Source organism: Zootoca vivipara, chromosome 12 (assembly GCF_965207765.1).
Source record: "Zootoca vivipara chromosome 12, rZooViv2.hap1.1, whole genome shotgun sequence".
Taxonomy (NCBI): Eukaryota; Metazoa; Chordata; class Lepidosauria; order Squamata; family Lacertidae; genus Zootoca; species Zootoca vivipara.
The window spans coordinates 38,342,424-38,356,764 of NC_142595.1; the positions used below are offsets into that span (position 1 = coordinate 38,342,424).

Sequence of the window (14,341 nt, forward strand, 5' to 3'; positions counted from 1 at the left end):
AATGGTTTTAAGCATTCATATCCTGACGATTTGAACCTTTCAAATCTTGCCAAGGAAGGTGCAAAAGTGATTTAATGAAAGCTCTTCATCTCAAAGAAAACAAAGGCGGCGTTCAGAACGCGGGAATGAATTGCTCTAATTTCTGCTCGTGGTGTTTTTGTCTTGCATACAGTTAGTTTGCAGGATCCCTATGCCAGGACTCCTGGGCTCTCCTTAATAGAAACTGGTTGTTCACCTGTATGGGTAAACAGGAGAAGGCATTAGGGGCCTAAATCAACCCTGGGGTTGATTTGCCCGCTCTTATTACAGGCTGGGGTGGGGCACAGTTTCAGGGTGGCGGTTGTATGTACTTCTTACCTCTTGACTGTGCTTTCAAAGGAGTTGTAACTCGTCCCTTTTGCTCAAAGTTGGTTAGAGGCTAATTAAACTAATGAGCGTGCTGTGGTTTAAAAAGAAATGAAATTATCCTTCCTTCTGTGTGTATGCATTCATTCTGCTCCTTCATCTGAACTTCATCCAAATTACATTCCTTTGATTCCAGATCTTAAGGGATTTCTTGAAGTCATTATAGCTAACTTGCTGCGGGGAAATGGCTCAGGAAGCATCTTGCTTTATTCTCTCCTCCCCCCCCCCGCCCCATTTTTTAATCTTGCTTCATAAACAGCAGTGTGACAATCCAAATTAGCATTCACCCGGCCCATATAACAACCTTTAATTTTATAGCACTCTCATCTACCACAAAAATCTCTCTCGACTAATTGGTACTCCCCATTCGCAGAACCAGCGTGAGCTGTCACAAATAAGCACTGCACTGAAATGGCACATTTAAAAAAAAAAGGAAAGGAAGTAAAATAAATACATTGCTAGCACTCTTTACCAGTAGCGCAAGAAAATCAAGCAAAGTCTAAACTTTGCAAAGATCTTTCCAACAACAGAAGTGGGCAGGCGAAGCGCCGGCCTACAATGGTGCCCATGCGAGAGGTGCCAGAACTGCGCTCCCGTATGCTCCGGCTGATAACCCCCCCACTGCAATTTTCAGAGCAATAATAATAATAATAATAATATAATAATAATAATAATTTATTATTTATACCCTGCCCATCTGGCTGGGTTTCCCCAGCCACTCTGGGCGGCTTCCAACCGAATATTAAAAACAGTACAGCATCAAACATTTAAAACTTCCCTAAACAGCAAATTAACAACCAATCCCTCTTCATTGGGAACTCTGGGAATTGTAGCTTTGGGGTGGGAATACAGGTCTCCCAACAACCCTTAGCACCTTCAACAAACTACAGTTCCCAGAATCCTCCTTTTGATTTTTCCTGAGAGGGGACTTCTTTTTGTATGGAGGAACGTTCAGTTCTGATGCGAGCCTGTGACCCGAGGCTTGACGTGGTTGTCTGGGCCTCTCGCCACCCTTCTCACACCCCCACTTCAGGCCGTCTGTTGCTGCTGTTGTCGTCCTCCTCCTTCTCCTCCGTCTCCTCCGAGCACACTTCTTCGTGGCTTTCCTCTTCCTTCTCCCCGCACATTCTCTGGCAGCTCTCGTTCCAGCACATCCGCAGGTGGAAGTAGCCGGCGCAGGTGATGATGAAAAGGACGGAGGTGAAGACCAGCCCCCACAGCGCCACCCGCTTCTCAGCCCTGCCCCTCACAGCACACTCAATCCTCTGCTGGCACCTGGCACTCGACGGGGTGCATATCCAATACGCACCCAAAAGCCTGGGCATCTGGAAGATGAAGATGACACAGAGGAAAGAGATCTCCAAGGCAAGGATAAGTCCCACCCAGATATCAAAGAGGGGGACACCACAGATGTTAGTGATCCTGGGCCTCTTCTTCCGCCTAGAAGAAGATTCTCTGTGTCGGTCGTCGTGGTGGGCAGCTTCACCCGGCGGGGTCGCGTGACATGGCTCAGCCTCGGTGCATGTGCAGGCCGTGTCTCCATGGTAACACAGCATCGGCCTGGCAGCCGTGCCTGGTCCAGCCATGACCTTTGCCTGGCCAACGGGCTTGCAGTGGGAGTCTCCAGCCATCCACGGCTGGTTGCACACATTGCTTCCAAAGTCCCCATCACTCCTGCCTGTGGCGTCAAAGGTTACATGGCGCTGGACGTGCACCTTACACCCCTGAGCCGGCCTGCGTTTGATGGCCATGTTTGCTTTTTCTTCTACCCTGGGATGGGCGGGGACGTAGCCCATGCTGCCTTCAGTGTCTGACTTACATTTGGTGGCCGTGCTGTATTTGCCACCTTCACGAATACCTTGGCCGATGTATCTTTTAGGTATGCCCATTGCATACCCGTCATTAGCCAAACCACCCGAGTCTTGAGGGTCGGTATATCTCCAATGGAGGGGCTCTCTGTGCTCGTCCCCTGACCAACACTGAGGGGGCATTTTGCCTATGTAAGGTGAGCCGCTAAGGGAGGCCGGGGTGCTCTTGGTGGCCACGTGGCACTGCTCCTTTTCGCCGCAATAGGATGCCGCAGTGGTTTGCCGCATGTGGCCTTGATGTGCGGCCATCTTGTCCGGCCTAGTGTCTGTTGGACCATAGCTCACACTGGGGCCATACCCCTCGGCCATGGGGGCCGCATGCCCCCCGTGCCAATCATTCCAGTGGGTATAGTAAGGATGGTGGGCAGGGTGGAGATTGTGGTGGAATTCGTGGCCATAGTGCCTAGTGAGACCACCGCGCCCAACGTTGTAGATTGTGGATATGTCAGGGGCGCCAGTGTGGGATGCTGTGGCAACAATGGACAAGCCTTCCCTTCTATCCCTATCCTCTTTCTCTCTCTTCTTCTTCTTCTTCTTCTTCTCCTTGGGGGTGGTGAGCCGCAGGAGCCCTACAAGAAGGATCAACGCGATGAATACCAGCGCCCACGTCGCTCCGATGGAGACGGGGAAATGTTGGTCGAAGCACAGGGCTGTGCAGAACTCTCGCGACAGGTCGCGGTCGGGCTCGACGATACTGCAGCTGGTGTCGTCTTTGATCCTGTCCCAGGGGCCGTTGGCGAAGAAGATGGCCATGATGCGGAGGCCCAGCAGGAAGTACCATGGGTTCAAGCCCTCGCAGTCGAGTGCACCGGAGAGGGAGGACAGCAATGGCCGAAAGAGATGGATAAGACCTGAGAGGATGATGGACATCTGTGGAGAGACAGGGGTAGGGGTGGGAAAGGGGAGGTTAGGGCTCAGGCAGAAACCTGCATTGGAATTCTACCCAGGGCCAGCACCTGGATTTGGTACCACTGGGCATTAACTGAGCTACACTCCACAACAAGGGCCCCACTGCCGACCCTCAGAGCCTTTAGCCCCCTCCTTGCCCTCACTTCCTGTTCATCTGTCCTATGCAAGCAACCACACAAGCGAAGAGAGGAAATGGCTGTCTATACCTGCCTTGCCCTCTCCTTCTGGGTGTTAGCCACATTGGGCTCATCACAAAAAAAAATGGGGAGAATGCACTGTGACATAGAGAAGATGGACTTGTTCGGGGAGCGATGCCCATGGAAGGCCTCCTGCCTCCCCCACACCGAATCTAGTCAGTGTGTTTGCGTTATTTGGGGTGAGCCTGAGCCAAACTGGGCTGTGGGGCGAAGGGGGAAAGCACAGAATTCTCTTCCTCGGCTTCCAGGATGATTTGAGGACACAGGAAGAGCCCCAGTAGATCAGGCCAAAGGCCCATCTAGTCCTGCAGCTGTCAGGCTTTGGGGAATCGGCTTCCTCCACCATGGCTGTAAATGAGCAGATCAAGCGAAAGGAGTTCTTACCAGTTAGTTTCTTTAATAAACACAGCGAAGGACAAAAGAAAGCATCTACCCAGAATGGAGGTGCTCCCAAATAAGGGTCACTCCCCCCTCCGTCCCTAATTAATCTACGTCACTCCTACATCTTGTATTCTGGGCCTGTAGCCTCTGTGCTTTCTGTTCTGACATTTTCTGAGTTCTCTGTGAATTTGGAGATGGGGGGTGGATACTATCCAGAGACTGTGAATCTGTTAACTCTCTCTCTCTTCGTGTTTCTTCTGCTAGCTGTTCCCCATCCAGTATTTGCCAGCTTCTGCCTTCTGAACTATGCCCCTCTGCAAACCACTGTTCTAAATCTATACTGTCCTCCTGCTCCTGGGAAGATTCAGGAGCAGAGCAGGGAGGAGGAGGTGGCTCCCACCATTCCTCCTCATTGCAGCCCTCCGCAGCACGGTCCCTGACAGCTGCCTGGTCTCACAGTGGCCACACAGGACCTGGCGCAACAACACTTTCCTAATATCACACCCTCCAACATTCCTCAGATGAAAATGGACATTCCTCACTCCCTACCAACTGACCCTGCGCAACACCCCCTCTTTTTTTTTGTCCCCGTCCCGAAGAGAATTTCCTTTCAGAAGTGACACCACCATGACACCAACGGGGCACAGCACAGGCGCCCTCCACCGTCCTGAGAAAACCCCTTAATCCTGGTTTTATTTTAGTTTATTCTTTGGTAGATTTACAAAAAGAAAAACACACACCAATAAATAAATTTTAGAAAGGGGTGAGATTAGATGCAGATGCACAAAGCATTTTTTATATTAAAAAAAATCAAATCAAGATTCTTCACACTCCGCTCCGTTCGCCCCTGGCTGTCACGCAAGGCTGGGCTTTGGCGGTAGCGGCAGCCTCTCCTCCTCTTCACCTGCTCTCCAGCAGCGGCTACAAGCTGCCGAAGGAAGGCTGGCAAGCAGTGGCCAGCTCATTCTCCCCCCCTGAGCTCAACGCTGGTGGGGCAAATAAGGACATTGCAGTATCAAATGAAAAACCGGGGTGGCTTTTGTAATTCCAGGACTGTCCCTGGAAAATCAGGACACTTTGTATGCAATTTCTGATTCCCAGGAACTGGTACTCAGAGGCTTATTGCCTCTGACACTGGCTTGTTGTCATTGATAGGCTTATCCTACATGCAACCCAATTTGCTCGTGCGGAGGTTAGATGACTTGCCTCAAGCAGGAGTTATGCCACACTTTCCAAAGCATTTCCCCAATGCTTTCCTTGTCGGAAAAAAATCCAAACATTTCAGAAAGTGGTTTGTTGTGCAAGGCCTCCTGACCAACTGCAATTGGGCAACCTTAACTGGCAGGTATGTGATCGAATCCCAACCGAAAACTGTGGCGGTCTGGAAGTGCCCTGTTTAAGCCTTACCTGCCAGGTTTGCTAACGCCTGGCTTTCTGTCTCCAGCCTTCTGTTCCTTTCCAGAGTGAAACCTCAGTAAACAACCCAGGCTTGGGGAAACCTTCTCTGAAGCATGCCAGCCCCATAATCCTGCAGTGATTCAAGCTTGATAACCTCTGGTCCAGCCAGCACTGGACTTCCCTTCCTCCCCTCTTCCGCATTTCCATTTCCTTTTGACTTTCACGGTCATCCTCTTTTGTCCACTCTTTTCTTCATGCCTGTTCCCTCATCAGTTTCTTTCCTTCTGTCTCCTTCTCCCCTGTTATGTACTAGGTATGTACTTAGTACATAACATCCCCCTTTCTCTGATTTACCCACAGCTAAGGCCAACCTTTCAAGAGGCCTTGAGGCCTTGTTCAGGCATTATAGTCCCTGCCTTCATCTGCTCCACTTGAAGCAGGTCACTTGGCCCAGATTGCAGGGCTAGGCCTGTTTACTTCCTTCAACATTAGCATGACAGCTGCTAGCAGAATATTCCTTTGTCAGGCAGATTGCTGGTTTGTAGTCCAGGATGGTTGCTTGATGTTTCATTCATGGGAACTAATAGGAGACGATCTCTTGGCGGTTGGGAATGCCTCTCTGAGCACCTCCAGACTCTTGAAAATTGCTGGATGGGTTTCAGTCAAACACTTGCAAACTCAGGTTGCACAATTTTTGTCGATTCTGAGGCCTTGCTCAGCAAACCCGCTTCCCCCAAAATCTCAGAGTTTTTGTGATAAGCAAAACTATTGGGAAATGTAGGATGACACTTCCTTTGAAGGAATGTCATCTAACCACTCCACCAGCAAATCAGAATGAATATTCATTAAATAGCTTCTGGCTGCATATACCCTATACATTTAAATAATGTGACATCACTCCCCACCTTCCAAATAATCCCTGGAGCTGTAGTTTGTTATGGGAGCTAGGATTTGTAGATCTGTGAGGGTACAGACGACAATTCCCAGGATTACTTTGGGGTGCGTGCTTTAAAGATATGGTGTGCATGCAGCTGTTGCCTAATCTCCCTGCAAACAAATCAGGATACGTGCTCGGTGAGCAGCTCACGCAGCAGTGCCCTTTGTTTCTGAATGAAAGACGGGGACACAGAGAGGGAGTTGTGTTGTGCTGAGTTGACTGAAGCTTGGAGTATTAGATCTCTCTCTCTCTCGAATTCTGATATAGGTACTGGATCTGCTGCCATGTAGGTGGGCCTCTCTTCCTCTGTGTGTTATTTCTATGCATATTACTATATACGTATATACTTGAGTATAAGCCGACCCGAATATAAGCCGAGGCACCTAATTTTACCTCAAAAAAACTGGGAAAACTTATTGACTCGAGTATAAGCCGAGGGTGGGAAATGCAGCAGCTACTAGTAAATTTCAAAAACAAAAATAAATACCATCCTATGCCTTTCCCAGCTGTTGGCGGCGGGGTGTGTGTGTGGAGAAGCGACGAGGAAGGATCCCTTCCTCGCCACTTCTCCCTCCCCGCCGCCTCACACAGAGCAGGCATAGGACGGGGGTTCAGAGAGTCGCAGTTCTCCAAACCCCCGGTCCTGTGCCTTTCTCTGCCGCCGCCCGCTTCACTCTAATATAATCCGAGGGTGGCTGTTTCAGCACATTTTTGGTGCTGAAAAGTAGGCTTATACTTGAGTATATATGGTAAATACAAATGCAACTGTTACAAAGCAGACCTAAGGCTCCATGTGAATTTAAAGCAACATCTAAGCACCTATGTTTCCGCCCCCGCCACCACAAGGACTGTAGGTTCTTAAAGGTGTCCAGAGTTGTTAGGTGACCCCCCTATTCCCCTCTCAGAGGTACAATCCTCAGAGTGGTTTAACAGTCAATCCCTCTTCCCAAGGAGATCTGGCAAATGTAGCGGTGTGAAGGGAATACAGTTCTCCTAACAATTCTCATCACCCGTAACAAAGTACACTTTCCAGTATCCTTTGGGAAAAGCCATGACAGTTTAAAGTGGTATGGTAAAGGTAAAGGTAAAGGGACCCCTGACCATTAGGTCCAGTCGTGACCGACTCTGGGGTTGCGCGCTCATCTCGCATTATTGGCCGAGGGAGCCAGCGTATAGCTTCCAGGTCATGTGGCCAGCATGACAAAGCCGCTTCTGGCAAACCAGAGCAGCACATGGAAACGCCGTTTACCTTCCCGCTGTAGCGGTTCCTATTTATCTACTTGCACTTTGACGTGCTTTCGAACTGCTAGGTTGGCAGGAGCTGGGACCAAGCAACGGGAGCTCACCCCGTCACAGGGATTCGAACCGCCGACCTTCTGATCAGCAAGCCCTAGGCTCAGTGGTTTAACCACAGCGCCACCTGGGTCCCTTTTGGTATGTGGTATGATATTGCTTTAAATGTCTAGTGCGGGTGCCTCCTATCAACAGGAAGCAAGACCTGGTAGAACTGTCTCTGGAAGTTTTCTTCTGTCTTATGTTTCTTTGGTGGAACATTTTCACAGCCCCCATATTCCTTCCTTCGGACTTGCCTCTCCTCACATGTTTTCACTCATCTAATCCCAACAGTGGAATCTTTCAGCCACTAACATATTGTTATGGGTTTCTAGGTGCCAGGCTCCCCTAATTCCCTAGGTCTAGTAGGTGTTAGAATTTAGTCAAGGCTTGGGGAGCTAAACTGGACGCCAGACTGCTAAACCCTGGAGCCAGCTCCCCACGTCCAGGAGATCACCTGGGAGACGAGCCATTAGGAGGGAAGGTAATGGGCCTTTAAGAAAGCCAAGGAGAGGGGGCTCTGTGCCAGCCTCAGCTCAGAGTTAAGTTAGAAGATAAATCCGGTGTTTGAAGCAGAGAGTTGAGAGTTGTCTGTGATGTGACCTAGAGGGATGTGTATGCTGATAAAGGCAGCAAGCTGGAGAGAGGCTCAGAGCATAAAGCCCCCCCCCAAAGAATCCTGGGAACTGTACGTGACCACTCACAGAACTGCAACGCCCAGCACCATAACAAACTGCAGTTCCCAGGAATCTCCTAGCAGTGCTTGATCTGTAACATAGAACACAACTACTTTATAAGATGATCACCCCACTGCCAGCTGCACTAGGCTTTGGTTAAAACTCTGCTTCTCTCCCCTTCCACCAAACATGAGGCCAATGCATTCCAAAATTCAGCTTTACACTAATGTGGCATCTTGTCTGGCGGTACATATGTTTGCTTATTTCTGTGAGATTTTTCTTTTAGTATTATTGGGTCTTTTTAAAAATGCTTTGATTTCTAATCCGCCTTCATTTTAAACTGTCAGTTAATAAATGCGGTGGAATTCTCCTAAGCTGTGAACTTCTGCCTTCAAGGCTCTCTCATCCTCCAGTGCCTTCCTACCGCACGATATATTATCCCGAGGTTCTCAGTTTTCTTGTGCAGTGACTTAACCTGCCACGGAGTCGTCCCCTTCACAAGTTACTTCTTTCGTTTTATTTCTCAGAAAACAAAACCACTGGGCCAAGTTAGCTCCTTGCCCCTGTTAGCCAATAAATGTACGTACCCCTGTTCACTCTCCTCTCCGTACCTGATATCTTGGCTACGTGGGTTTCCCCTTCTTCTTTCATCCGTCCTGCTTTGGAGTTCAGACCCTCCTGCCAAACCACAGCTGATCCTGAATCCTGCAGTGTATATCCTAGTTTGGAGGCAGCCAAACAACCTGCCAGTCAGACCGAGAGCACAGGTGAAGACACCGACAACGTGTGGCAGGGCCCGGCAATATATTGAGTCACTCCCTGTTCACTTGGGTTCCTGCCCTCGCCAGGCAGCCTGACTTCTGCTGCCAAGAAATTCCACAGCCGCCCACAGGGCATCTCGGGCTGTTGTGGCAAAACAAAGGCTCTTCCTGATCATTAGTGTGATTAATGCCACTGCACAGAGGAGACCGCATCCGAGGATATTTTGCAAAGGTTCCTGCTGCCTACACAGAGAAAATCCCGAGACTCTGCCCCTAAAACCACAAATGCAGGAAAAGCTGACAGCTCCCGATTTCCCCAAAGATAATGGGAAAGAACCAACCGCCTCCCAGATTATCCCATTTCTCTGACTCCCACCCAAACCCGCCTCTTTTGCAAACTTAGAATGCCAGTGACAATGAGAGCCTTTTGCAGCCTGAAGCAAAGCACCAAACACCTTCCTCATGCTAGGACCAATGCTTTTTTTTAGTACCCTCCCATATTCCTCAGATGAAAATAGAGACATTTCTCACTCCCCACCAACTGACCCTCCTCAACCCATTTATTTATTTTTGTCCCCCAACGGCGGAGCACTTCCTATCAGAATAAGGGCTGCCACCACTCTGCCAACGGGACACAGCCCACATACCCTCCATCGTCCTGAGAAAACCCCTAAATCCAGCTTATATTTTTGGCTAGTCTTCGGTAGATTTACAAAAAGGAAAACACACACCAATAACTAAATGTTAGAAGATTAGGTTTCCAGCTATGTCACAAGTCAATGGCAGTAACTCCTCGCTGCCCAGCGGGCAGTGCGGATGTTCAGACAGGGGAAAGCCAGGATTTATGATGCAAAAATCCTGGCAGTGTTCCTCAGTGGGGTCTGGGGAGCTCACTGCATCCCGCTGCGCCACTCAAGCCTGTGTCTGTCATGGGCCAGGAGTCGGCTTCACCTGCTGAGCAGCAGTCTGAAGGAGCAGAAGTGATTCTACCTGCTGCTGATCAGCCTTCTTGCTCCTGATGAGAACCAGCTGGCTCCAGCTTTCTTAAGCAGGGTTTCCAGACTCAGTCAGTCGCTGGAAACGACATTCGCCATTCCTGACCAGACCTTGCTGCTTCTTACTTCTCGTGACCATAGACCCTCGGCTTTCTTGAACCCCAGATCGTCTGACTACGTGAACTGAGATACTCCTGACCTTAGGACTGGACTGGACCTTGTTTGCGGACTCTGCCTCCAGGCAAGTTCCCCTCTGAGACTTGGCTGGTTGGCTGGCTTCCCCCTCCACTGAGCTCTGCTGTGGCTGGCACCACAGGACTATGACAGTGTCGGCCAACTTGAAAGGCAGACCTGGGAGTGTGTCCCTGCCATGGACGAGCCTCCGTCTCAGGCATGATTTTGTGGTTGGTTCCTAAATAATCCGGACAATTGGCATTAATCAAGAGGCACTCCTGGACTGACAAGGTTTTACTATGCCTTCCTCACGCGACCAAGGCTGAATGCAATTTCTTAAAAATTTCCTGGACTGGACTAGGAGTGCTGTTGGAGGGATGGAGTGGAAGGGGAACGGACTGCTGCCGAACAGATGCGGTAAATGAGGCCGAATTTGAGAAAAGATATTGCTTTTAACTGTGTGCAAAGGAAGAACTCCAAAGTGGAACTTTAATGGCAGAGTTTGGATATGTACTCCATGAATTTATGGCTGCAGCTCATAAGCTAGTCTGTAAACAGCGGAAGGAATGGAATGTCACCTTGTCCCATCCAGATAAACACTGCAGAGAACCAAACAATGGAAGATACAGTAGTAATTAACTTTCCCAGCGCACAAGGTCCGGACCAACAATGAAATGGATTAATTATTTATAAAATGTAACGGAGGTGTTGTTTGTAAGGTGAAAAAAGCGGCCAGCTGGAAGAATGGTTTAACGGCAAGTGAAGGGTGTCAACTGGAGTCTAAATAAGAAATGATGTGGCTATGCGAGGAAATGATAATGATCATATGTTTGGAACAGGGATGGGAAACCTCATTTTTAAGAAATTGTATTAAATTCATTTGGTTTGATTTGTAATAATTTGGGGAAATAATAAAAATAATTTGGGGGGGGGCAACGAAATGGGCAAGATTAGATGGGGACTCACAAGGCATTTTATGTATTAAAAATCCAAGTGTGTCTCAAACTTGTTTTAGAGATCTAGTGGAAATGCATCTACAAAAGCATCTGAAGGACCATAAGTTTCCCACCCCTGGTTTATGGGGATCCCTGTTCTGTGGAACATTTTGAATCCATTTCTAATCATGCTGTTGCTATTTGGCATGATTGTTTCTTTTCGTCTCACATTTTTATTTTTCATATTCATCGGCTGCTGTCAGGAGTATGGGCAGGAGTCATGCTCTGGGGCCTGTAGTGCTTTGCAGGACTGGGGCCTGCCTCAGCTTGTGCTGGAGAAGCAAGGAGTGGCCACTCAGGTGAGGCCACTTGATACCTCACTGCACCTGGTGGCAGGAGCTGGGAGGGATAAAAGCTCAGCATTTCCCTTCAGCTCTTTGCCACAGCAACACTATCCCTGCCTGGTTGCATCTGGCCTCTTGCTCCGTGCTCCTTGGACCCTTGCCTTGCTGACGCCTTGATCCTCGACCCTTGCCTTGCCGACGCCTTGCTCCTTGGAGACTTGCCTTGCCTTCGGTAGCTCCTCGACCCTTGGACCTTCGCCTTGCCGCCGCCTTGCTCCTCGACACTTGGACCTTCGCCTTGCCGACGCCTTGCTCTTTGACTCCCAGACCTTTGCCTCTGCCTTGCTCCTTGACTCTGCGACTGCCTGCTGCTGGATCCTCAGCCCTGCACCTGTTCCTGCTTCTACACCACCATCTTGCCTCTGGTCCTGACGTCCTCAGCCAGGGCTTCAACCGCCCGCCGACCGGACCGTGACAGCTGCTGTGGTTGTTAATGTTCTTGAACACTGTGCAAGTTAAGTGAATAAAAGTCTTTGTCTCAAGTGGTGAGAGGAAAGCACTTTATTAAACTGGTGTTCAAAGGCCTGCCGCTTCTAATGCTGCAGGTAAGTTATATAGGCCACCCTGACTACTAGCTATTGTTACAGTACTGTATTGTTCCCTGTGAATTTGCCTAATCCCCGTGTAGAGGCTGTCCCAAGCTGACAGCCATCATCACATCTTGTGGTAGGGGTTCCATGGTTTAACTGTGCAGTGTGTGAAAGGAGCATTTCCATTCACCTTTATTGGGTCATCCAGAAGTCTAGTATTATGGGAGAGGAAGAAAAACTTCTCAACTTCTCTGCATCGATTTCCTCTCTATACCATGTTTATTCACACACAATCGACCACACTATGCATAACTTCAAACACCTCTATCATGTCCCCCTTGCCTTTTTAAAACTCCCTTTTCTCAGAGATCCCAACCTCCATTTTGATTGTTTTTTTCTGCAACTTTTCCACTGACGGTATATTTTTCGAGGCAGAGCGACCAGAACGGCACCCAGTATTACAAGTACAGTTGCAACATAGATTGTACAATCATTCTGGCAGATTTATTTTTAATCCCTTGGCTGATGATTCCTGACATGGAATCCACCCGTTTCACAGCTGCTGCAAACTGAGTCAATGTTTTGGTTGAGAAATTCACCATGACCTCAACATCCCTTCCCTGATCTGTCACTGTCAGTGATGGAGATGTGGAGTTAGGCTTCCTACACTGCCCCACGTGTGTGATTTGACACTAGATATTTGATTCAGTTCGTATTTAAAGGTGAATATTCACACGCCATGCTTGCCAGAACCATACATGGACCAACAAACAGCCATCCTTCAAAATTTTGCAATGTTCTGAATTTTGCAATGCAGTTCCCAAGCCAAGTCATGTGTACAAAATGCATATATAGGGGCACTTTTTTACTTTAAAATGCATATATTAGCTGTGCCAGATTAAACCCTGTGGAGATTCCTAGGCAGCTGAAATCTCGGGTCCCCCCTTGTGCATCACTCTAGTGGGATGACATTGAACTAAGAAAGCTTAGTTTTAGTTTTCTTTCAAAATCAAATCAATATTATTTTGATCCGCTGTTGTGGGGAACCGAAAAGGCCCATAGGCTGGTGCCTATTCGGTAATCGGGTACTGTGCATTAGTGAAAACAACATAAAATGCATTAAGGAACTCCCTGTCCCCCAAAATGTGTATATTGAGGTGAAATTTGTTGAGCTTCATGGAGACTTTAAAAAAACAAAACACAAAGCAATATGGAAATGTGCAGAAGTGAACTTAAGGATTTCAAAATGAGAAACTGAAACCAACAGATTTTCCCCATCCCTGTGTCACACTTTCTTACACTGAACCACATTTGTAATTTTTATGCCTGTTCCTCTAGTTTGGGGCGGATCCTTCTGTATTTCTTCATGGTTAGATTTTGCTTTTACTGTTGTGTCATCGGCATCCTTGGCTGTCTAGCTGCTCACTCCCGTCTGCAGTTCATGGATGAGCAAGTTCAAATGTTCTGGTCCCAAAACAGAAGTCCTTTGCGGGGACGCGGAGCACCCATTGCAAGAATTGTTTATTCTCCCTGCTTCCTGATGACCTGCTTATTGAGCATTCGCCCTGATTTGTTTGCTGGGAGATTAGACGAAGTTGCATCGAGCAAAAGCCACCTCATGCTTTCTAGTGCATTTCCTCATCACTTTCCTTGTCGCAAAACTTCCAGGAGGCAGGGGAAGCAATTTTCTTGTTCAAGAGCTTCCGATCGATCTGAACTGGGCAACCTGAATTTGCCGCTTTGTGACTGAACCCCTCGTGAAAATCGCAACAGTCTACAATCTTCCCCTGCACTTTAAGTGGTTGTCAACTGATAAATAGGCCCCTCCTCTTACCCCACGACTGTGAAGTTTACACAGTTGTCCTTTAGCAAAGGACTGCTTTATGAAAGTCAAAAGACATGCTGTCTTATCAGATCACTCCAATCCCATGCTTATTTACTCTCAAAAACATTTAGTGAAAGAGGACTTACCCTTCCCATGGCGACCCTTCTTCAACAAGTCTTATTTTCTTCTGTAGGCTGGAATAATGTCACCGATAATTATGCTTTCTGCCAGTTTTTCCAGAACAGGTGTCAAGCCAGCTAGCCTGCAGTTTCATGGCTCTCCCCGAACCCCTTGGGTTTAAAATGGTTTTCCATCGGCTACTTTCCATTCATCAGCTACGGAGCGTCAGGTCCTCCATCTGGAGATGCCGAGGAACAAAATCTTTATGCATACAAAACTGTGGCTCATCAACTAATCCCAGCCGCTGCATCCCCTGCAGCAAGGGAGACGAGGACATCATAGGTTAAATGAGATGAAGATGCAGGAACAGGATGCATGAGGCACTGGCACTTCCTGTCCCTTTTGCATCTATGCCACATTTTACATTAAGAGTATGTTTTTCTTAATGGAAGAGGCAAAGGATGGTTAAATGTATGTTGAGTATGTGATTTTT

General features: G+C 48.3%; 1 protein-coding gene across 3 annotated transcripts; it reads right to left on the reverse strand.

The window, feature by feature from the left end:
• Nucleotides 1–1,064: 1,064 nt before the first annotated feature.
• On the reverse strand, nucleotides 1,065–14,014 carry LOC118094484 (uncharacterized). Of its 3 annotated transcripts, none has more exons than XM_035134966.3 (2): nucleotides 8,716–8,874; nucleotides 1,065–3,143 (listed from the first exon to the last, which is right to left on the reverse strand). In XM_035134966.3, exon 2 carries the CDS (start codon nucleotides 3,141–3,143, stop codon nucleotides 1,422–1,424), a length of 1,722 nt encoding a protein of 573 aa, XP_034990857.1. In that variant the 5' UTR covers nucleotides 8,716–8,874; the 3' UTR covers nucleotides 1,065–1,421. The 3 variants fall into 3 exon arrangements, with proteins under 3 accessions (XP_034990857.1, XP_088512017.1, XP_060137662.1); XM_088655891.1 differs by lacking the exon at nucleotides 8,716–8,874 and adding an exon at nucleotides 13,875–14,014 and having other exon boundaries at nucleotides 1,281–3,143; XM_060281679.2 differs by having other exon boundaries at nucleotides 1,281–3,143; nucleotides 8,692–8,828.
• Nucleotides 14,015–14,341: the final 327 nt, after the last annotated feature.